Below are 23,830 nucleotides of genomic sequence, written 5' to 3'. Positions count from 1 at the left end.
GATGTTTGTGGACAAGAAAAATCCAGTGTTTTTATTTTCATTTCACTGTTTGGCCTCTAGAAGACCACTTTTATTTAAGAAATGCAAAATGCGACATCACACCGACTTGGAAAAAAAAGTGTCACATTCTCATAAAGCGCTCTTTGTATTCAACAAACAGCAACGTTGACATGAAAATAAATAATGTTGGAGAACAAAAATCAACCTTGGTGAATACAAGAGTCAGGATTGCATATAAAACAAGACTAGTGTCGACCAAAGGTACTTGGCAGAAAATTAAATAAACGTCATTTCCAGATTGAATGAACTTAGTCCATTGCTTTGTGAATCTGATTGTCCTTCACAGTTAGTATCGAGTATGTGCATGTACTGTACAAAATAGACATGATATTCAAACGGAAATAACATAATTGAATCCTCAGTCTCATATTTTGTCAGTACCTTGGACGTTCATGCTCATGCTCCCCATTTGGCTTTGCGATGTTTTTCTTTTGTTGTTATTTGTATGTTTCGTGAGATAAAACCGTGGGTTCATGTGCAAGAAGCCATTGTCACGATGCAGAGCCAATACACACAGTGGAGGAGTATTGTAGAGGATATTAATGATTCCTGATGCAAATTCAATACAGGTGCTTTACACATAATAAATTCAAATAAAGATACTAAAGCCACTTTGGTATGTTTTTTTTTATAATGTAGCACATTAAATTACATTGTTATAAGACCCAGTCTTGTTTGAAATTCATTTGCGTTGACATGATTAATGATGACACAAATGTCATTCATATCTTAAATTATTAAGTGTGATTGCAGTCCACTGGGATCTGCCTTAAAAACCAGTTTAGGATAACATAAATAAAAAACTATGATAGGTTATTAAAAATTAAGAACATTTACAAAAAAAAAGCCACATGACCCTTTTTTAAACAGGGCGACTGCAAATCTCTCCGAGAGCGAGTCTTTCCCTGTTGTACACCATATCCTTCATTCTTTGTGCTCTGTCTGTTTCGGTCTCAGCAGGGCATACGCAGTGCAACGATAAAATCTTCAATCATGAGTTCTCAAAGCAAAAGGAAAGAAAGGAGGAGAAAAAAACAACAACAATCTATACATATAGAAAAATAAATCAATTGCAAACATGGAAAGATAATCTTATATATACAATATAATCCTGTATAAAATAGTTTTTATGTACATATTGACAATGGGCAACAATACAATATTCCATCTGTACAATCTGTACACCTGAACAATGAAGACAGGTGAGAGGTACTGAAGTGTATGGCTTGGTTTGGATCAGTTTCGAAATATTTACAGACATCAACGTTCACACATTTTTTAATTTCCCTGGAATGACGTGGCTTGTGGGAAAGTCCCATGTCTCTCTTTCACTTCTTCTTCTAATTGGTCCCTCGAGACCAGTATGAGCTTTGTGGAACTTGGCCCAGCTCTGTTTTGGTGACTCATGAGAGAAGCTCAGAGTATGGAACCGTTAGACCAATGGAATATCAGTTATTAAGGGCTGTTATGCACAAGAAGACCCAGAGTTCAGCCGTTCCACTCAAATGGTCCAGGTTTTCGAAGTCTCCTCCTCTTCTACAAAGGTTCAGACATCAATGGTCTCCAGTGTGTAGTCTCAGACAGCTGTAAACCAAGCAACACGTCACTTTACAACCTGGGGGCGTCTTCTGTGTAAAGTGCCGGACTTTGATATTTTCAGCTGAGGAATTCTTCAGTAGTTTCCTCACAGAAGTTCAGCACAAGATCGAAACCCCTTCAGCAGTGACCAGCTGCCCTGTGGTGGGGTCATATGTCCCAGCCAGGTAATACAGGTCTGGCGAGGTACTGTTCGCCTTCTGATTGCGTGTCAGACTCTCATATTTCTCCTGACTCACTACTTGGCACTTATGAGAGATTGTCTGGACGTCGTTTTCGTCCTCATGACATGACTGGTAGAGCGCATGCTGGATGGGGAAAGATCGGTTACATAAATCAGAATCAGAAAGCTTTTAATCGTCCCACAATGGGAAAACCAAGACATTCAGGGAAAATACCTTATTTGAAGGTTCATAATGCTGAAAACGTCTGCTTACCGAGCCGTCTCGCTGCCGCTTTCCTTGCTTGGTCTCTTCAGGGTGGTAGAACCACTTAACCTTGACCACCATGCTTGATGTCCAAGACTCCCAGAAGTTCTCGATTTTACCAATGTATGGTAGGTTAGGACGTCCTGCTGAAAGGAACACGGCGCAGTCTCCCACTTTCACTGCTTCTTTTCCTCTCACGATGGCTTTGTAGAAAAGCTTCTTGGCCTTACCTTTTAGGCCTCGTCTCTGTGGAAATGCAGGTATTTCAGCAATGTTCCTTTGCAATGACTATGTACTGGAAATGATCATCTTCTCACCTGTGTAGGGTTGCCAGACCACCTCCACATCTGGCGGCCCACAAGGAATGCGGACATCTTCGGCCTTGGTATACATGACATATCATCTGGTAGCATTTTTGGTTTCTTTAAAAATTCTCTCGATGACTTAGTAACAGAACCGTTGCAGTCTTTCCTTTTAAGAGATTTACTGTTGGAGACATGTTCATCAGGCGATCCTTTGGGATTGGAAACAGCCAAGGCTTTAGCCACGAATGAATGTTGCCGTGAAGAAGTGGATGGTTCACTGGGTGGCAAGAGTCCCCGGTGAGGAGACAAGCAGTTCTGTAGCATTAGTGTCGAGCTTTCCTCATCCTCTGAGCTGTAGGAAGAGTCATTATCCGAGGAACACAGGCTGGAGCTAGATATCGAGCCTGATGAAGAAGAGCTGGATGAACCAGAAGAAGACGATGAAACTGAGAGATGAGAGAGGAAATGCCCGGTTGTCCTTAGACCTCGTGAACCTAACGCAAGTGCAGCCCTTTTCCGCTCCTGCTCTTCTTCCTCTTCATCATCCATATCAGAGTAAGAGCTATGACACTCTCTGTGCGAACTGAAGCCAATGTCTCCATATTCACCGAGATGCGATGGAGGGGAAGGCTTTCTTTGGGGTGTTGTTCCTTTCAAGAGAAGTTCCACCCGAGAGTTGTCACCCTTTTTGTTGTCTTTAACTAGAAGAACTGGATGTGAGTAACCCTCCGTCTTAGGCATTGCACTCAGACCCGAAGAGCCACCTTGCAGCAACAGAGCCTTGCTGTTCTTGGTTTTTGGTGAAGTTACTCCTTCATGATCTAACTTGACAAGAAACTCTTGTTCAGACCTCTTTCCCTTAGACGGTACCAACTCGTCTTGTCTACATTTCTGCCCATAAACTCCACTTTTCGGACCGACAGATAAATCTGTACGTGATCCCGCAGGCTTGGTACAGAAGGAGGAGTAGCCATTTGCTATGCTACTAAAGGAGTCCACTTCAAAGGAGCTACTGCTGAAAAGCCCTTTGGATTGGGTGGAGGCAAGCGGTTGGATCTGAGTCGAGGCAAATGAATCATCCTCCCTCAATCTCAAGGCTTTTCTCTGTGTCCCATTAAGCTGAAATAGATTGTGGGATGTCCTCTTCCTGCTGCCGGTCAATGAAGGCCATTCCACAAAAAGAGATGTATTTTTATTGGCATTTTCAGTCAGCTGTTGTTGCTTTTGCTTTTTTCCAGATCCCTTTGGTCTCCCTAGGTTTGAAAGATAAAAATATAGAAGTATTACCATGTAATGTGTGCACTGACCGGTTTGTACAGTATGTATCTGACATTAAATTGTATGTCATTATCTACATTTATTGAATATTTGGACTAATATGATATTTTAGAAACAGGATGGAAACAAAACAATATGAAATCCTACCCGGTCTTCTTTTTTGAAGGGTTAGCGGGGGGTTGCTTTTGGCCGAACTAACAGTGTTGAGTATCTCACTGGATGCATAATTCAAACTGGGACTTTTCTTGGCCTGGCTTCCACTGGGTACATATGGAGCAGGAGGTGTTTCCTCACCTTAGAAATGGTATATTTAATTTCAATTTTAGCATATATTTACAGATAAACAACATGTTCAGGAGAATAGTAAGGAAACACCCACAATGTATTTGATATCCCGGTGGTAGAAGACGGATGTTTGGGACAGATATTTTCCCTCGGTCTCCATCATCAAACTCGACCATTACTCCTGGCTTTGCCTCTTCGGTTGAAATCCCTTCTAGAGACAAACATGAAATTCAGTAGTAGATAGTGAAGAATTGAGATCCACTGGATACAAATGGAGGTTGATGTCTCACCTCTGCGAACATAACCTGGGTACAAGCAGCGTGAGCGTTCACTCCAATAAGCGCACACCCTGGTTCCATCATTTAGCATGGCTTCTGACTCTGGGCGTACATCGAGAACCTGACATCCAGACCAAAATGCGATTAGGGTTTATATAACAATCAGTGTGGAACATCAAACACACGCGTTTCAGGGAACCGCAAACAAGTTCGTGCGCATCCATCGTGCTGCAATTCTTAGCACTGCTTTCTGCGTGCCTTGCCAATGTGCCAGTCAGCGCTGAAAGGAAAGGAAGCCTGGATGTAGTAAACCCTGACTTGCCGAGTAATACCAAAGCAGGCCTGAATAGAGCGCTTGTGATTGCTGGTTGCCAGATCCTCCTTCCAACAATGCAGGCAGCCCAACATCCGCCTCTCACTGGGGGTTCTTTCAGGTTGCTTTCATTTACTGTTGCCATGACGAGAGACCCTTTTGAAAGATGAAGCGTGGATGTGGGTGTGAGCGTATGTGCGAGAAGGAGCTCTGTGAAAATTGTTGATGATCTCTCTTAAGATCCAACCAAAGATCTTGTAGTTATCTGAGCCACTGTGATGAGAAGAATGTCTCAATCTATGGATTGTTCCTCACATCTCTCTATATTCATCCGGCGTAGATATAAAGCAAATAAACCAAGCGGCACAATTATTTACAAGCGAGGGTGAAGCAATGAATGTTGTGTAACTCACAGCTTCCCGCAGCAGTTGCTCCAATGAATAGATCTTTGCACGGTTTCCCCTTTCTCCATCAATCGTAACGCTGAATCTGGTATGAAACGACATGCATGGGCTATTTTTAACCCATGGACTTGCCATTGCTGCCTTTCTTGATATGTTCAGCCTTTATAACTCAATGGTCAACTCAAAATGACCCCCAAAAACACTGCTGGTGTAATTCCTTACATATCCGGGAAATCCATGGTGTGGATCCTGGCCGCATAAAGAAGCTCGTCTTCCTTTGAGACCAGTATCTTCAGTCCGTCCGTTAAGAGTTCTTTGGCCAAGATGCAATTGGGAACTGCCAGTGAAAACACAATCATCCCAATAAATATTTGAGCATCCATGAAAAAGCAGTTGTGAGACACGCCATGTAATTTAGTTTACCCTCGGGGTTTTTGCTGCATGAATCACTGTTGTCCTCCTCCACCTCCTCTTCCTCCTCCTCTTCTGAAAAGCTGCTACCATCCATCTGAAATCCCTCATCAGCCGCAAAGCTTTCCAGCAGCCGGCTAACTGCGCGACCCTTTTCCTGTGGATCATTGAGTGAAAGACGTCTCAATTCATTGAACGTTTTAAAAATACTGGCGGTTCAAATCCATCCGTCATTGGTACCTGTTGCTGTTTGACTCTTCTACCCCTGCTGCTGTCCTCACTCTTTGACACCGACGGCGAGCTATTTCTCTGGTAATGGGACATGATGAGGGCAAAAAATTGAGTGGTGCAAATTCTCAATATATTTCTTCGTCAATGAAGTGTAAGCAGGTTGTTTTTTTGTTTTGTTTAAATATGAAACAGTTTTCAATTCCAATGAATTCTTCTGGTATAATCATTGTTATTCTTTTTACAATACAATGATGTTCAGGCAATGAGACAAAGATTCTGAAAATACGTCCTTCCTAAATACAAGAGAAATTATTGGCGATGCTGTCGACCAACTCCGAAAACTTAACCTCACTGCTATCTAGATTAGCATGAATTCCAGACACCATCTGGGCTCACCATCATTAATATTTATCATCAATGCGGTCTTCCGATACATTTGTTCAGCAAACACTGTGTTTTGGTTTGGCTTGCATTTTTTTCAAGGGCATCTTTATGGTTTATGATATGCGTGGATATTTAATGAATCTGCATTATCATTATCATGTGCACTTGCCAATAATTAGTTTGCACTAACCTTGTTAATTGTTCCTCTCAACACGGTACTCTTGCGTGTGGCCCTCTTTAACCTCTCGCTCGTTGTTGGAAAGGTAGGCAGCCCCATGCTACGTCGGAAATGGTTGCCCCTTTTGTTGTGGCTTCCCCACCGTGGGTCCTTGGACCTCGGTGTACACAGTCTGGTTTTGTGGTCCTCCTGCCGAATTTTGACCGCACTGGCCGGGCTCTGTCTACTGGGGTTCTTCTTTCGTACTTTGACCTCCCCTTCTGTACCAGAGAGACTGTGAGAGCCTGTGCAGTTCAATTACAGAAACAGACACTGTTAACAAGCCATGACCCGAAACACAAAACAGATGCTTCTCGTCAAGATTTCTTATAAATCCGCCGTCAGCCTTACCATAAAGCTCCTGTCTCTGTTTTTTATTCCTGGCTTTCTGATTGGCTTCGAGTTTTACAATGGACGAAGGAGTCGGACCTGCCACAGAGGAGCTAGAAGTCACATCTCTGGGTGGTGGGGCTCGTAAGTCTTGACCTTCATCGCTGTCATGAATGACGTCTTCCTCATCCTCTCCTGATATGGGAAACAAGAATACAGAGTGTGAATTCTTGGGTTAGAAAAGTCTAGTAATCTGGAAGGACCCACCATTTTTTTCTCTCAGAAACACTTCATTAGCATTCGACTAAATGTTGAACTATTCATTGAAATGATGTATTATGTGTTTTGCCTTGATGGTGAGTGGGTGTGACTTTGTGTGTGCATGTTTGTCACATAGCCCCCCTCCCCCTTGAGTCAGCCATTCTCCCAGTCTCCAGGCCTGTCAAAGCCTCTCACAGGCAAGTGTCCTCAGCTGCGCACGTAACACAGATCCGCCGACAAGGCAGGATCACTCAGGTGTCAAAATGTCCGTGCGCGCCTTGTCTTCTACACAAGGTGTTCCTCACCTTTTCACCCACATCTGGTTGCCTTCAGAGTGATTTACAGATTTCGAGGCTCACGAGAGTCATGGCACCGCATTTCTCCCAAGCGTATACAATGCATTAGCATTCCTCTCGGTCTTTGGGTTTACAGTGGTACTTTGGAGTTCAACCACCGCCCCTGGCCTTAAATTGGTGGCTGTTAGTTGCCTGTCACTTCTGATCAAGGGGTAGATTTTAGCTGTATTTGTTTTAACGGTTCACATTTCATGCTAAAAAAATGTATGTGTGTGTGTGTGTGTGTGTGTGTGTGGTGCATCTCCAAGCAAATCTCAAAAGCAAGTGCAGTGATACCTTTGCTTACGAACTTAATTGGTTCCCAGAAAGTGTGTGTAAAGCGAAAATTGTGTATTCCAAACATTAATTTCCCAAAGGAAACCATTAAAATGGGAATAATCCATTCCCAGGTCCCCATAAAACATCATTTTCTACTTTGTAATTTTCTAAGCCTTAAAACTACACAAAATATACCTTATTTTATGTATAATAAATGTGCTATGGTATTATAATTCAATAAATAAACAGTACAGTAAAATAAAGTAGTTTTATTTACCTTTGTGATAGTCGTTGATGGGATGGATAGCTTTTTGCATAAAATGTCTCAAGGAGCTCTGGGTTGTACATCTTAGAAGTTGTGATATTGCAACAGCAACAGATGCAGGCAGACACACTACAAACTTCATTAATAGCTGGTTCCCTTGCTTGTATGTGCTCTTCAAATTGCACAGATGGCTTGTGCGGGCTATTTGTGTAGCCTGATTGATGGGATATTTTAACCTTGCAGTCTACACTCTGCCTTTGAACTATCAATAAAGTTGAAACGAGTCCAAATTTTACTGTTTTCTATCCATTTTTTCACCATGTCTCTTTTTTTTTTTCACTTTCGTCATCTCCCTTTTGTGTGTTTGTGAGTGTGTTTCTGTTTCTATAACCCCTCCCCGCACTCACTGCTGCGTGTGTCCCCTCCCTCCTCTACCACAGATCTTGACAAATCACATGCGGCTTTAACCAAAGACTGGGGGCGGGGAATCGAGGACAAATAGAGGACTGCCATTTCCAGGTCCTTGTTAGAAGCTCCAAGAACCGGCTCGTTCGCGAACGACACACTCATTGTGGCGCTCCGTGCGTCCCAAAAAATACTTTGTATGCCAAGATTATATTCTCGCGAATTTAACGTTCGTAAGGTGAAACCTTTGTTAGCTAAAGCGTTCATAAGATGAGGTATCACTGTATAGTTTTGAATGACGGCACCATTGTCTCATTGTACCTAGTTCTGAGGAGTCACTCTCAGGATTTGAACTTTCACCCAATGACTCCCGTCTCTGCCCATGGTGAACTCTCGCTGCGGTCTTCCTGTGATGAGTGGGATCGCGTGTCTCTTTCTTCGATGCCCGGTGTACCTCCCTGGGCCAGATCTCCTGGGGACCACTGTCCACACTTGCTGCTGAGACAGTTGGATAACCCTTCTAAGATCTAGGTTCCCCTTCATCTTAGAATTACCTGTGAATGAAAGAATGAAATAATCGCAAGCCACGTACCTGTGTCGCTGTGTCCCCCAGACTCTTGTCTGTTGCCCTGGCTTCTGTGTCCATGCTTTGAGTGGCACGCTGAAACCTCCTTGTCCCTGTAGCGCATCCCTGAGAGGATCTTTTTACCCTGGCTCTTCTGTTTGAGCTGCGCCATGTCGATGACCATCTTAGAGCCCAGTACACTTTGAGGACCACTTTTTTTGCCACCTTGGGCTTTCATCTGCTAGGGCAGAAGAGGATAGTGAGACATTAGTAAAGCTACAGCAAAAACATCAGAGACTGTATAAAAGGTGAAAAGGGATATTAAGTGCCCAGGTGTAAATTGCATTAACATAAAGTCCTGAGGTTTTGCCTTTAATTAGAAACAGAGATCAACAAAGTAATATGTAAATATTAAATACAAATTAGATAGAGTGCCCCCTTTAATTTTGAGATGCAAAAGGATGTGGACAATGGCCTGACCTGTGCACTGCCAAGTTGTTCAAAGATTCGACTGGATGGCTTTTTCTTTCTTCTCTGGCTGTCTCCTCCCCCTCCTAATTCCTCAGGCATCAGTGAATGTCCTGCCACCAGCCTGTCAGTCAAAACCAGGGAGGATGATTTCATTTTAGAAGGATGCCAGTTGTTTGAAAAAATAAATAAATAGATGGGAAGAGGGACATCGTGCGGAAAAACAATTAAGTCACCGCCCTGTGGAATTTAATAACACTTCTCTCTCTGTACGAAGCATGGAGTTCCGTGAAAGTAGCATAGCCCCACATCTGAGCAGTATTGTTTGAAAAGGTGGATATATGACAAGCAAGCTAAAGTTATTTGATGGGGAGATTTGGTACAAGAGAGCGTCTGCAGCGCATCAACGAGCATTGACGATTTTGTTAAATGCCCTTGACTGGCCCTCCCCTAAATTTGTCCATGGACCACAATGATAAGTTCCTGGCTGTGCGCAAACAATAAATTAACCTCCGCTCCTATTGTGTTCACAGCCTGTGACATCCTTAACATTTACACGGTAGGGGAAAAAGCCTGGATGTGAAAAGGGAATTAAAAAAACTATATATTGTAAAAGTATATCTAATTTATATGCACTCTACGATTCAGTAGCCACTAAAATCTTTGCTGAAATCCATCCATCTTATTTCTGCACCGCTTAGACGGTGGGCTGAACTCTAAAGGCAGGCTACACCCTGAACTGGATACCAATGGACCACAGGACCGCTGAAAAATGTGGATTGTGTTGGACTCAATGCTAAATATGAAAATATCACACAATCCACCGCGTAGGCCATAACTGTATATATAACGGCACACACGCATTCAGTAAACATTTGTGTTATGTTTTAGTGGATATTTGAGGTTGAGAATGACTCACATCCTTCATTTTTAGTGACCAGATGGAAGCATTAATAGCAAATGTTTTAAAATGGCTACATGTCCATAAGTATATCAAGATACAGGTAACGTCCGACTCACGACCGTGTTCTGTTCCAAATGGTCCTAAGTCGAAATCCATTCAAAATGTTGAATAGAGACTCGGAGGCTAAATGACATGCAAACTCCCCCCGCCCCCTCTGGTGCCATTCGATTGCTGTGCGAGAGTGAGATGCTGGCTGCCTGGCCAAAATTCAGATGAAATTACTGTCCTCTCGGACGCTGCATGCAAATGACTGAAATCTTGACTTTTCCTGGTGTGACAAATTGATCAGCTGATCTGAAAAGCTTTAGATTAGAACAATTCTCACGAAGGACATCAGATCAAGTGTCAGCCTCAATCCGTGTACTTGATGGCCCCATTGCCCTCGGTTACGATACCCAAACATCCAAGCTAGGATTCATCCAAGTACACAACAGTGAGTAACTACCCCTGTGCTACAGCCTGCAAAACACCCGACAACCCCATGGCATGTTCAGTGGTGGCCACCCTCCCTCTACTGCACCCTGCTGCAGGGCCTTGGCCCTGTTACCCTTTCGCTTTGGCGTCACTGTCACCCAGAATCAGCGTTCCCCTTCCTCTTGTGTCAGCGCTGGCCTGGCGAGGGGGCAGGAGGCACACGTTTGAAAGAAAAGTGGAGGTGACATTGCAGAAGGGCAGTTTCGGGCGTTGCTGTTGCCTCGGAAACCACAAAAAGAAGCCGGAATCAAGTAACTGAATCCTGACAGTAGTTTTTTATTCCCAAATTCTTTTGCCGTAACGGGAACTACGCTACTTCGGTCTCCCACTACCAAAAATAAAATTATACTTTGAATCGAATTAAAGACCCTTTTCTCATATTGAATATTTTTTAATTTGAACTATGTTAAAATTGAACTGAAATCGCCCAGCCCTTTGCCTATTAATATTTGAGAGCTGATAAACAACACGACATGACGGTCATGATATCCTCCGGGACCCACGTTGACCCTTTGGGCCTGTATGACAGTGAGGTGCCGCATTCCCCGAGCAGTTCAAGAATACCATAGAATCATTGTACTCTAATTACATCGGCTGCCTATCAGCCCTTTCACCCCTACCTTACGCCGGACCCAACCAAGCATTACAAACACTCCACTCAAGCCACGCAGGTCGAAACCTAATGAGTATAATCTGCAGGTATGTCCTAACAAATATTCTGCAAATAGCCGTAAGCACTAGCTGTCACAGGTATGCTATTAACTCATTCACTGTCAGATGTGCAAAAAAGGGGCACTTTAGTGACAGGGTTTGTTTCTCATTGTCACTTGAATTCCAGGACCCACAGAATATTGAGTTTTAGGACTACATAAATATTCAGTACACCGTTGTAAACCTTAGACTCTCCTCTTTAATCAGAAAAAAAGAGTTAATTCCTAAATTATATGGGTCTGGAGTTATATGAGCTGGAAATGAGGGTGGCTGACCAAAATACTATGCAATACATACACATTGGTTTATATAGCGCTTTAACAACAGCTGAAGCTGGAACAAAGCGTTAACATGGAAAAAAAGGAAATGCTTTCCCCTTGTGGAAAAGAAAAAAACATTGCCAGAGGCCATGGTCAGAGCTTTATCGGCACCCAAGCATGAATAAACAAAACCCAAACAAATTTGGGAATGGCACTCTACGTCATATTTTCAATTCCTGAATACATTTGTGAATGGCAGTGAATGAATTAAATAATTTACACCACCCTTCCGAACTAAGTTGAATGGTTTGTTTTGACTTCTCCCTTATCCAGTGAAAGGTAGGCCCTTTCAGGAGTCAGAGAGATGGTCAGACATGTACATACTTGACTTTTCTGTGGCCCTCACATGACCCTGAGCTTGGCGCAAGAATGGGTTTCTTCTTCCTGGGTCGTCCCGGTCCTCTTCGTGCTGGGCTACGTGGCGTTTCCTCTTTTCTGTTTGAGTGTACATTGAAAGAATGATGTTGTCTGTTTTTAAAAACAAATGTCGATCAATGCTCAGAAAGCCGGATCAGACTCACTGGTGATCGTGTTTCCTCTGTAGTTTGGCCAGCTCCCTTTGCTTCTCTTTGTAGTGGCGTTGAAGCTCGGCCAACTTGACACGCATCTCAAGTTCAGGACCGTCCATCGTTTCCATACTGCCTTTAGCTTGGCACACCTGGAAAGAGGCCATTGTCTCTTATAACGTTCATCTCTATTTCTTTCTAATGAAACTTCAAATATGACCTTTCGGGGACCAAGTTAAAAAAAAAACATTATTACTGGTTCATTGCGTGGTGTCCAGGTGCATTTCCTCCGCAAGTTGAAGGTCCTGCGGGCTGGGAATTGTCGGCCTGAACATGTTGTGTTGTCCGCTTGTGAACTGATCTCCAGCGATCGGGCTGTTGCCAGAGTAGCCAGGCTGTGGAGGTCAAACATCAGCAACTCCTCAGCTAGGGAAGAAAACGATACGGTTGATGCTCCGCAGTGAGACAGAAACCCCAGAAACCATTTATAGATCCTGCAAAATTACAACATCAGAACAACTGGTATTTATCTGGATATTACGTAGAATCCGGTGCCTCCAACCTTTGGATTTTACATCACACCCAGCAAAGGCAGATTATTGCCGCAGCTCTGCGCTTTTACAGAGCAATAAACATCTCGCAATGAGACGACAGATCCAGGCGATGTGATGTGATATGAAATGACATAAAATATTTGTCATCATGGCTATCGGGCAGGAGAAAATTATTCACAGGATATGCGGCTGGTTATCTAGACTGAGCTTTAAGAAAGGCGAGAAAGTGTGAGCTGCTTCTCTTTTGTCTTGTATGAAATATTAAAGACTGTCAATTTGTTTTTGCTGTTGTTGTCAATGTCACTCTCTTCAAAAGCGCATCACTGACTCCAAAATCAGTGGATCAACCCTTTTTTATCGTTTTTTTTAATGTTTATAAAAACCCCTTTTGGGAGCTGTTAAATGCATTACGAGAAAACAAGGAAGCTTTTAAAAGGCATTTTCAAACAATGAGATCAAATTAGTGAGGCAATGCTCCAGGGTCCTGAAAACATTGACTGCTTTTGTGATTACACATTTGGGTTGTGTTGTCAAAGTGGTGGAACAATCATTGGAATTAGGTAAAATTATCACAGAGAAAGCACGGCAACTTCACTCGGATATCGTCAAGAGGCAACCTCGAAGTTCATCAACCATTGATGATTTCAAGGCTAGCCACGGATGGTTCGAGAACTTTAAGCGTCGTACAGGGATTCATAGTGTCATTCGTCATGGTGAGGCAGCCAGTTCTGACGATAAAGCTGCCAAAGCTTACAACGAATCATTCCTCAAGATGGTGGAAGAAGAAGGCAACGTTCCTCATCAAGTGTTGCTGATGAAACTGGCGACTCCATTCCATCAAGCCATCAACGACCATCACAAAGGTAGATAAAACGACTTTATTATACAGTACAGTTTATTTCTTTAATTACAATACCATAGCACATTTATTATACATAAAATAAGGTATCTTTTGTGTACTTTTAAGGCTTATTTAGTTGAAAATTATGTTTTATGGGGACCTGGGAACGGATTATTCTCATTTTAATGGTTTCCTATGGGAAATTAATGTTTGGGATATACACTTTTCACCTTAAACACTGTCTGGGAACCAATTAAGTTATCACTGTAAATGGAAATTAGTTATGTCGCTGCTTTGTGAATGAAAACATGCAAGTGCAGTTGTAACTCAAATTATATATTTCCTCAAGAAAAAAATATGTGGGAAAGAAAGAAGTGCGCACCCTGTCTTACAATGTTTAACACTGTCCTATTAGTTTCTTCTCCCTCCCTCCAGAGGCTTTTGTATCGTAAGAGCAGCCTTTTAGGAGATAATACTGCCTTTTAGCGCACCAAAGAAAGGAACAGCAAGCAGGCATGGAGAGGACCTCCCAAGGGAGATTTCACCGCAGGCTCTAGAGATGGAGAAGAGAGACGAACCTCGAAGGGAGCACTGAGCTACTGAGGCTTCCCCTTTAGGGGGAAATGGGAGGTGGTCTTGTTGGGAAAAGAGGAGTCTACTGGTTGGTAGGAGTGTGTTAATGGTTACAAGAAAAATGCTTTCCTTACCTTGACTTTCCCCACTGCTGTGTCGTTTCTGTTGTAGCTCCAGGTCTGCCACCTCACTGAGTAGCTCCATTCCCTGGCATGGGTTGGTCTGAGATGGGATGGCTGATGGAATGCTAAAAGGGAGCAAGGGAAACGGGGGTACATCTGTGCAGAAAGCTGCAGCAATGAGCAGCTCAAGGCTCCAGTAGCAGGGCACAAAAGGTTTTGGGGATTCAGCAGCAGTTGTCTGGCTTGGACTGTGGTCGGACGCCGCAACAGGGGAAAGACATGGCGTTTCCGTCGAGGCCATGTCAGCGGCCATCTTGTTCCCCTGCTGCTGCTCGCTGTCGTTTAGTTCAGTGGATGTGCATTGCTCCTCAAGTGCTACCGGAGGTGGAGGGTTAAGGTCCTTGATGGTCCCCAGAACTGGCTTTTGCTCTTCTGACATCTCATGGTCCACCTGGTTTTCCTCACCCAGGGGCTCATCATCATCATCATCCTCCAAGGTGATGACAGTCTCTGACCTTTCAGCTTCATCCATGCACAGAGGCAATGGACAGGAAGCAGCATCGCACACTGGGCTGTCACTAGGGGGGCACACAAGTACCTCTTTCTCGGCGGCCCCCTGCATCTCCAATTCATCCTCCATTAATGCATAGTTAGCTACTGTAATCGCTGCTGCCTCTACCTCCTCGCTTTGGTCCAGGACTCTTTTGTTGATGCTCCCCTCATCACCCTGCTCTACTTCCGTTGGTGCCAGTGGCTCTGGGGGAGGCCTAATCACCTCTTGGCAGTCCATCCCTTCTCCAAGGCTTGAGAGAGGCTGGGGGGCATGGTCACAGGGCTGCGATTGGATAGCTTCCAGTTCGGCTGGTTCTGCAAGTTGAATATCCTGTGGAGAAGGCCCGTTTCTGTAGCCGATCGTAACAGCGGAGTATGTGTATCCAGGAGGCAAGTCTTGTGGGAGAAAGAGATTTCAATTACTTCAGTTATTTCCACAGGAAGGTTACAATCTCATTATCTTGTCAGTTTACACAGTGATGCCAAAACTAAATATTCCACAAAAGCCTTTTACATTTCAGTCTGGATCTGAATACATTCAGGAAGTCATGCCTACTTTTGTTAAAATTGTAAAAGGGGATACTTGTTGGCATTCTGGAGGTGTACAATATAGTGGTGATCCAAATTGCAATTGCTTGGCCTTCACAGAGGTTTGCACTCGACTGAAGCACACTTTGACAACCGGTAAACAGAAAATAATAGCGGTCTGAATATATGATATTTAACACAGCTGTTTTGTGTTGAAAAACAAAGCCTCACAACTACAGTGATACCTTGGCTTACGAACTTAATTGGTTCCCAGACAGAGTGGGTAAGGCGAAAAGTGTGTATCCCAAAAAATAACTTCCCATAGGAAATGATTAAAATGAGAATAATCCATTCCCAGGTCCCCATAAAACATAATTTTCTACTTTCTTATTTTCTAAGCCTTAAAACTACACAAAACATACCTTATTTTATGTATAATAAATGTTCTATGGTATTATAATTAAAGAAATAAACTACTGTATAATAAAGTTGTTTTATTTACCTATGTGATGGTCTTTGATGGCTTGATGGAACGGAATGGCCGGTTTCCTCAGAATTAAACACTTGATGAGGAATGTAACCTTCTTCTTTCACCATCTTGAGGAATGATCCCTTGTAGGTGCTTTCTCTGTGATAATTTTATCTAGTTCCTCATCAATTGTGTTCGGTTTAGCTGGGTTGATAGCTTTTTGCATCAAGTGTACAGATGGCTTGTGTGGGTTGTTTGTGGGGCCTGATTGATGGGATATTTTACTCTTGCAGTCTACACTCTGCCTTTGCTTTTATCAAAGTTCAAACTCTCTCACTGTCGTCTGCCTGTCTCTTTAATGTTTAAACCACCTCCCTTCACTGCTGTGTTCTTGACCAATCACGTGGCTTTAACCAAAGACTGGGGGTGGGGAATAGAGGACAAAAAAAAGTCGGCAGCCATTTACTTTTTCGAGAACGGCTTCACTCTCTCTCTTTCTGTACCCCCCCCCCCCCCCACTCCCTCACTGCTGCGTTCTTGACCAATCATGTGGCTTTAACCGAAGACTGGGGGCGGGGAAGAGAGGACACAAACAGTCGGCTGCCATTTTCTTGTTAGGAGAACGGGCTCGTTCGCGAACGACACATCACTCATTGTGGCAGCTCCGTGTGTATCCCGAAAAATAATTTAACGTTCGTAAACCAAAAAGTTCGTAAGCCAAGGGGTTCGTAAACCGAGGTATCACTGTACTTAAAAGTGATTGTATTCAAACTTGTATAAGATGATGCGTGTATTGCCTCAAATACCGCAGGCACTAATGAATTAAGTTGTAACTCCTTCAGACACTTCAAAACAGTTCCATTGTCATAATTGTGCTTATGCTTACCCGGCTCCAAAGACTCTGGATAATCTTGCGGGGGCTGGCCCTCCCCTTGCTTATCTTGGGGGTCAGCCCCCTTGGGCATCTGCGACGGGGCAGGACTAATGGTCGGCGATTGAGGAGTTGTAACAGCAGGGCTAGGAACAGGGCATGGTGTGGAGGGAGTGCTTTTGGCGTGTGGGCGCATTGAAGGGGACTGGCAACATGGGGACAAGTGAGCAGTGCAGGCTCCAGGGGGTGAGGTGTTCTTTTGAGCGGGATTGTAAGAGTAGGGCTTCGATGGTTTTGATGTCCTTGGTTTTGGGAGGAGTTCTTCCAGGTCAACAGCGGATTCATCTGCCCTTTTCTGCATCTAGGGGGGTTAAGACAAGGAATTATAAAGGACTCAAATTCAACTTCATAGAATACAGGTAACATCCGACTTACGACCACCCGTACTTACGACCATGACCTCGAGACCCCATTAAGAAAAAAAAATAATTATACGCCTGGCACCGCGACGCGCTAGCAGGCCGGCAACGCGTAGGACAATTCTGGCCAACCAGCATCTCACTCTGGCACAGCAATCGACCGTGTTATGGCACCAGACGGGGGTTTGCATGTCATTTAGCCTCCGAGTGTCTATTCAACATTTTGAATGGATTTCGACTGACGACCATTTCGACTTGCGACCGTTTGGTCGGAAGGGAACTCGGTTGCAAGTCGGATGCTACCTGTACTTTAAAAACAATCATAGCTGCATACAAAGTGCTGTACATATAGTAAAAATGTCTGGCTTTCAGTGGGTTACATTAAATTATACCAAATCAACAAATTGATTTTCAGTCACCTGTGCATTGTGGGGGGCTTCATGTTGCATATCCATGCCGTGAACACCTTTGTGCTGTTGCTGCTGTTGCGGTTGTGGTGGATGCGGCGACTGGTGGCTTTGGTGCTGATGCTGGAGCTGTTGATGCTGCTGGAGAGCGTACAGCTCCTGTTGCCGTAGAAACTGGGATCTAGAGTACACGGTGGGATGCTGCATGTGGGACGCTGGGCCCCGGGCGCCATACACTTGGGGCCAAAGCCCTGGCTGCTCCATCACATCTAATGAGAGCAGGGGAATGCCCAGACAAAAGCCACAATCAGTCTCCTGCCAACCACGCAAACCATATTCACGCTGTACTCAGCCCCAGAAAGGAAAACAGTACTGTATGTCACATAAGCTGACTGTTTCAAGATGGTATAATGGTCAAAATGCAAGTGCGTGTGGTATGTTGCAGACTCAGCAAGAGATAAAAGAAGAGGGCTATTTTTCTATGAGCTTGGTGGGCCTCTTTTGGACATACCAAGGTGGTGGGGTGCAGGATGGGAAGGGGCATCCGTGGGTAGGACCACCAACTGGGCAGATGGATCCTGAGGAAGAGGCAGGACCGTTTGGAGAGGGCCTGGCATGGTTGTGGAGAAACCAGGGGGAAGATTCTGGTGCAGCGCTGTATGACCTATACCTGATTGAAATAGAAGATGGTCATTCTGTATCAAATCAATACCCGGTTCCCCAAAAATAGCTGGGATTTTACCATAAGAGTGTCCTGTCATCCAAAGGGATGGGCTTCCAGTTCTTGGCATCCAATGGTGATGAGCAGAATGTGCAGCAGGGTCTGCTAATTGGCCTGACTGGAGGGAAGTCCCACCCGGGACCATAAGATGAGAAGTGAGGTCCCCGTGACAGCTGTTGGACGGATGAATCCTGGAAAACTCCACCCTTTCCTTATTATCTCTGTATTGGGGTATTGGAAAAAAATCAAACATAGGGGATCGCCGATCATAGGACACTACACATTCTGTCAAGTAACTGTGGTTTACCTTATATATATATCCCGATCTCTGTCCAAACATGTTAGACCTATCTGTTCCCCACTCATCATTTTCCTCTCTTCTTCAGTAGTTGGATTTGAGGGATACATGGTGTGAGCTGGTCCTGTGGGACAAACATTACCTTAGAATTAACTACCTCTGTTCAGCCTTGTGTGTCAAGGAAAGCACAAATTCCCTGGTGACTCAAAAAACAAACTTAACCCACCAGAGAATTGGCACGCTTTTACTTCAACTCAAAGACTATTAAAGCCACAAAGCAGTAGGGGGAGTTGTGCCCAGCATGGTGCTATTGTTGGACTGCAATTCTGATATGAAGTAAATGTAATATTTTCCCAGATATTATACTTGCTTGTCTTGCATTTGGCTTTCTTTGTATAAGCCTTTTATGTCAATTACGTCAATATGAACAGTTGGAGCTTCAAATGTTTTTATTCTGGATTTTGTAACATTCTAAATGAGCTATTTGTCTTTTTGACGTTTGACCGTACCTTTCACGGTGGGGTGCAACCTGCCATGTCTGCTGCTGGAATGACCATCTGCTGAACGACACGAAGGTGCCCTTTGTCTTGCCACAGCCACTGCAATTCCAACCGGAGGTTGCCGCACCTCGCCTTCGCCATGGCCAGCTTCCCCAATATCCCGATGTCGTCCATTGTAATCCGGACGGTCGTTGTCATTGACTGAGCCCTTCCTTGACGGTAGAGTCTGTTTGTTAATCTGAAGGGCGCAGCTTCCCCCAGCAGGCCCTGATTTCAGGCTTCCCAGCCCGCCAAAAGGAGTTTTCTGAGAGAGGAGCTGTGGTTGTTGCTGGTTGCTATACTTAAGTAAGCTTTTCATGGCACTGCTCTCTCCCCGAGTTGAGCCTTGAGGCTCGGCTTGTTGCTGTGGCTGTTGCTGCGGCTGTTGCTGTTGCTGACTGACTGTAGGTGCAGAGGTTGGCTGAGGAGGCTGATTCATTCTCTGCTGCTGTTGCTGTGAATGTTGCATAGTACTGTTTCCTAACTCCATGTAGGACTTTCTCTGTTCCTCCTCATTGTGTGGCATGTGGTGAGTCGGTCTCATGGACCATTGTGGCACAGTGGGATGCTGGTGGTGCTGCTGCCCACTGTTGGCGCCATAACCATAAGCCGACATGTCAATTTTTCGTTTCATCTCCTGAACCATCCCATGGTTGATGTCACCCGAAGTTGGAGCATCTGGGCCAGGTCGTCCATGCTGCTGGTGGCGAATCCTGGCTACTTTTTGGCCATCTCTCTGTAAGGAGCAGCTGCCACCAGAAGCACTGTGCTGACTCATATTTTTGTTTCCAAGTGGAGAAGAATTTGGTGGTGGTCCTGGATGGGAACAGTCTCTGTAAGGTGAAGTGTTGACAGAATGTGGGACAGGGTGTCCAGTCTTGGGCCCCTGGGGCAATGAGGAACGGAACATGTCCATGTCAACAGCACCGTTTACGCACTCAACACTGCGTGAACGTCCAACCTGTTGTTGCTTCTGGGTTTGTGTAGGTTGTTGCTGTTGTTGTTGTTGTTGTAGAGGTGGAGGGAGTTGAGTGGCTTGGAGATGGTGATGGTGAGACTGCATCCAGTCTGGAGCTTTTTCTGCTTTTCTGTATGTGTGCTGTTGCTGTTGTTGCTGCTGTTGTTGTTGCTGTTGCTTTCTATGCCAACTACTGTGGTGACCACCACCTGCATTTTTGTCCATGTTTTTGTCCTTGGTATTTCCACCTCCATTGCCTACAATCTGGCAATCGGTGTTACCAAGTTGGAATGTCCCACCATGTTTCTCCCCTGCACCTGCCACAGATGGCACAAAGGTAGACCCTGTGACTTTAGGTTCCCGTCCTGCATTTACTTGCCCCCTGTCATGTGAGACAGGGTTACCTAGTGTGGCAGGAGGTGGTGGACAGAAAAATTCAGGGTGGTGGTGCGCATGGTGGGAAGGATGTGGATGGTGTGGGTGACTTGGGTGAAGCTGAAGGCAATGGAAGCCTCCAGGGTGTGCATGTGTATGTGGGTGAGTATGTGGATGCACCCCTCCAGTCGAACCCAATTGTAAGGGAGGTGGTACAGGGTAGGACAAAGAGTGGTGGAGTGGTGCCTGACCCCGTTCTAGGCAGTCTGATGGTTGTTCACTAATCCTCATTTCCCCACTTATCCCTTCTTTGGTGCAGCGGCTATTTCCATTAGAGCTCATATGTCTGCCATGACTATTCCCTCCACCTCCGATAGTTCCCAGGGGTGTGCCCTCCCCTCCACAGCTGGAAATGGATGTCTTTGGTCCAACTACATTTCCAGTCTCTCCATTTTGCATCTTGGCATTGTGCAAGCAAGCGCTCAACGGCTTGCCCATAATTTGTGGGTCCTTGCTGTATTCCATTGGGAGTGACGCCTTATGCCTCTCCATGGCCCGGCTGTTGACCTCCTCCAGAGGCAGCGGGTGTTGGGGATAGTGTGGGTGCTGCTGATGGGTGTGGGAATGGTGGTGATGGTGATGTGCGGGCAGGGCAGACTGGTGGCTGTGTTGCTGTGGCTGCTGCTGCTGTTGTTGTTGGTGTTGCTGTCTTTCCTTTGCCTCTTGTTTGCTACTTGATCTCTCCTTGTCTTTGACAGTTCCCACTCCCCTCTCCATAGTTCCCTCTTTTAGACTCTTAAGGTGACTCGCCCCACCACCTGGATCTCTTTCTCTGCTGCAAGGCCCCTGGGAAAGGCCAGATCCTGCCCTGGACATCGATGGCAGACCGTGATTAGTTGAGATGAGAGGGGGCTGTGACGGTAGACCTCGAATGTAGAAGTTCTCTGTGATCGAGAGCAAGAAGGCAAAGACAAATCAAATAAGAAGAGAGATTTCAGAGAATTACATGATTTGTATCACTGATCAGGTCCCTGGCCATTCCTTTATCACAGGTCAGATGCAATACAAAGTACTGTAGTGTAGATTCTGTTTACTTATTACGTCTGCATAATTAAATTCTAATAATTTGTGCCTCACCTTTTTGAGTGTCATAGAAACGGTGTTGACCATAGAGAACCCCGCCGTTGGCATGGTGATCCAAGTGGCTCATAGGAAGAAAAGTGTGTGCCAGACTCCCTGAGAATCGAGGATACCCTGCAGCGGCTGAAATAGATAGCACGGAAAGGAGTATAGATACCAGATAAGACAGGGCACTGAGCACCATAATGCAGTTATCCGCACAAACTCTACATAATCCTCGAGGTCCCATGCAGCTGGTGGTGTTCATACGCAAATAAATAGTGGCTCTTGTTTGCTTTTCCCGTTTGAATTTAGATTTCAGACAATACACAAAAAGCTCAGGCTTGAGGATGGTGATATTTCTTCAACATATGGCTATTTGTCTTTCATTCTCCCAAGAATATCTGTGACACCTTTCTCCATCTGATTGAAAGGATTTCACATTCTCTTTGCCGCTATCATGACCTAGATCATCTTTTGAATCTTGTATAATATCAATGTAATCCTTGGATTCCAGTGCCCTTGAGGGACTTGGAACCACTAAAGTTGAACCAAAGGCAACTGCACTTTAAGACTGTCCCCTTTTTTTATCCACAAGGGTTCTTCAATTTGGAATTTCCACTGGACCAGTAGTGGCGGATTAAAAACAACCATTCACCAGACACTTGAGACCAAGTCTCTCGTAACCAACCTGATCTCCAGAAATCAAGGAGAAGTCCTACTTATCTAGGGATAACGGTTTATGAAATACCAAGAATTTAGGACTGAAAATCTTCAGCGATGCTAAAAATCTGTTCTTGTATTCCTTATGACTTTGTGGGTAAAAGAAAGGTGAACACAGGGACAGTTAAAGTCATCACAGTTTTAAGCTATCGCACCATCCTCAGCTTAAAACGCAACACACAGGTACAAGTATAATGGGAGTAGCGGTGGTGTGAGGAAGACTAACGGGGAGGGGAAACATGGTTGTTACAAGCTAAATGAAAGACAGATGTATTTGTGTTGGCAAGTGTGCGGCCTGATCCTGGAAAGCGCAGATGCAGTTCACTCGGCTTTGTGTGTGCGCAGCGGCATGCTTTCTTCAACACCCCCTCTCTCCCCCTTCAACCCACACCTTCTGCAGTGTTAGATGTCTCACTTTTAGCTCTTGGAACAATTGTGGAAGGTGCTCGTGGTAGGTTTAAAAGAGGAGAAGTGATGTTGTGGGCTAGGTGACCTCATCTCTAAGCAACTCCTGTACCCTCCCATCCTAATTAATGAATTGTGCAGAGGCTAAACAGCCTCCAATAATACAGGAGGGGATGCTTTCCAGAGAGGCCACGAAGGTGATAATTACACACTGTAGCCTCACTTTCTTTCACCTCTTTGTTACTCTTTCTCCTGCCCCCACCCATTCCCCATTGGTCTTCCATCTTCGTTGTCATGACTAATAAGCATATCAATTTATGCTAGTTCAGCTACGGTGGAAGCAGGGGGGAATAATTTTGTGGAAAAGAGAAATACAGAACGAGCTGTTTGGTGAGTCTTTATCCAAGATGGGAGAGGGTTTTTTTTGAGGGGAGAGAGTGAGTGTGACGATTGATGGCGTAATCCCTTTTCACAGTGTGGTCTGTCTGTGCCCGATAATGCCAGCCTGCTCAATTTCAGCGTTGTGGGTAGAGGGGAGGGTCTGCCGGGCATGGCGTCGCTCATTCAGCCATTAATCTGACCAGGACAAGGGAAGATGCTTCTGCTGCTGCTGCTCTTGCTGCAGGCGACTGCAAGAAGGGTGTTAGCGCTGTCTGCTGACTGCACAGCAGCTTTGCTTTCTTTCACTCCCTTCACAATAAACAAGTCAGGAGCCACAGAGGGGGATTTCACTAAGCGTGCCCTCGTTTTCAGCGGGCAGAGCAGGAGGCGGAACTAATAGAGCCCAAGGGAGGGGATCTCCAAAATGTTCCAAAGGTATTTCTCACGGCTTGGTGGCTTGAGAGTAACTGAACGACCAGGACAAAGAAGCATTCTCTAAAGTAATTGTGAAGATCACTTTGTGTGATGCATGTTTTACTGAGATTTTGGTCCATTCGGGGCCTTTGAATTAAGCCTTTCTACTACTTGTAGAAATTGTTTTGATTTTCTTGCGCCGCTAACAACGTGCCTCAAGACGTCGCCGCAACAATTGGGAGAGAGGGCGTGCGGCGAGCGGGGCAAGGAGGAGCATGCCGGAGCACCCGTCAGATCGGCTAATTGAGAAAACGTGACAGAACCGTCAAGATGCAGAAAAAGGGAGGAGAGAAGATGAAAAATGCTTGGTGGGGATGGGGCAGCACGGCGGGCGCATCTCTCCAGGTCTGACTAATTGAAAGGAAGGGATGCAAACCAGCTTGCGAGAGTGGAGGGAATTAGAGAGGCGGCTGGGGAAGGCTGACATT

At 44.9% G+C, this 23,830-nt stretch overlaps 1 protein-coding gene across 5 annotated transcripts in view; it reads right to left on the bottom strand.

Annotated features, from left to right (window-relative positions):
* Nucleotides 1–23,830, bottom strand: part of bahcc1a (BAH domain and coiled-coil containing 1a) — a 66,793-nt gene continuing 42,963 nt past the window's right edge. Inside the window, exons 4-29 of one of the 5 annotated variants that reach the window (XM_089019550.1) lie at nucleotides 21,438–21,563; nucleotides 18,938–21,244; nucleotides 18,438–18,552; nucleotides 18,152–18,351; nucleotides 17,921–18,079; nucleotides 17,422–17,678; nucleotides 16,599–16,944; nucleotides 14,176–15,111; nucleotides 12,330–12,499; nucleotides 12,089–12,225; nucleotides 11,892–12,002; nucleotides 9,111–9,222; nucleotides 8,658–8,871; nucleotides 8,387–8,563; nucleotides 6,542–6,715; nucleotides 6,164–6,435; nucleotides 5,599–5,667; nucleotides 5,371–5,515; nucleotides 5,170–5,284; nucleotides 4,957–5,032; nucleotides 4,243–4,351; nucleotides 4,047–4,163; nucleotides 3,815–3,961; nucleotides 2,402–3,642; nucleotides 2,094–2,330; nucleotides 1–1,964 (exon numbers count right to left, since the gene is read on the bottom strand). In XM_089019550.1, the coding sequence (XP_088875676.1) occupies nucleotides 1,755–1,964; nucleotides 2,094–2,330; nucleotides 2,402–3,642; nucleotides 3,815–3,961; nucleotides 4,047–4,163; nucleotides 4,243–4,351; nucleotides 4,957–5,032; nucleotides 5,170–5,284; nucleotides 5,371–5,515; nucleotides 5,599–5,667; nucleotides 6,164–6,435; nucleotides 6,542–6,715; nucleotides 8,387–8,563; nucleotides 8,658–8,871; nucleotides 9,111–9,222; nucleotides 11,892–12,002; nucleotides 12,089–12,225; nucleotides 12,330–12,499; nucleotides 14,176–15,111; nucleotides 16,599–16,944; nucleotides 17,422–17,678; nucleotides 17,921–18,079; nucleotides 18,152–18,351; nucleotides 18,438–18,552; nucleotides 18,938–21,244; nucleotides 21,438–21,563 (8,279 nt within the window). In that variant the 3' untranslated portion in view covers nucleotides 1–1,754. The remainder of the gene's footprint in view (nucleotides 1,965–2,093; nucleotides 2,331–2,401; nucleotides 3,643–3,814; nucleotides 3,962–4,046; nucleotides 4,164–4,242; nucleotides 4,352–4,956; nucleotides 5,033–5,169; nucleotides 5,285–5,370; nucleotides 5,516–5,598; nucleotides 5,668–6,163; nucleotides 6,436–6,541; nucleotides 6,716–8,386; nucleotides 8,564–8,657; nucleotides 8,872–9,110; nucleotides 9,223–11,891; nucleotides 12,003–12,088; nucleotides 12,226–12,329; nucleotides 12,500–14,175; nucleotides 15,112–16,598; nucleotides 16,945–17,421; nucleotides 17,679–17,920; nucleotides 18,080–18,151; nucleotides 18,352–18,437; nucleotides 18,553–18,937; nucleotides 21,245–21,437; nucleotides 21,564–23,830) is intronic. The other 4 variants (XM_089019553.1, XM_089019552.1, XM_089019551.1 and 1 more) reach the window with 4 other exon arrangements.

The sequence above is a fragment of the Hippocampus bargibanti genome, linkage group LG17 (assembly GCF_051943395.1).
Source record: "Hippocampus bargibanti isolate YZ-2025 linkage group LG17, ASM5194339v1, whole genome shotgun sequence".
Lineage (NCBI taxonomy): Eukaryota > Metazoa > Chordata > Actinopteri > Syngnathiformes > Syngnathidae > Hippocampus > Hippocampus bargibanti.
This window is presented reverse-complemented; position numbering and strand designations above follow the sequence as displayed.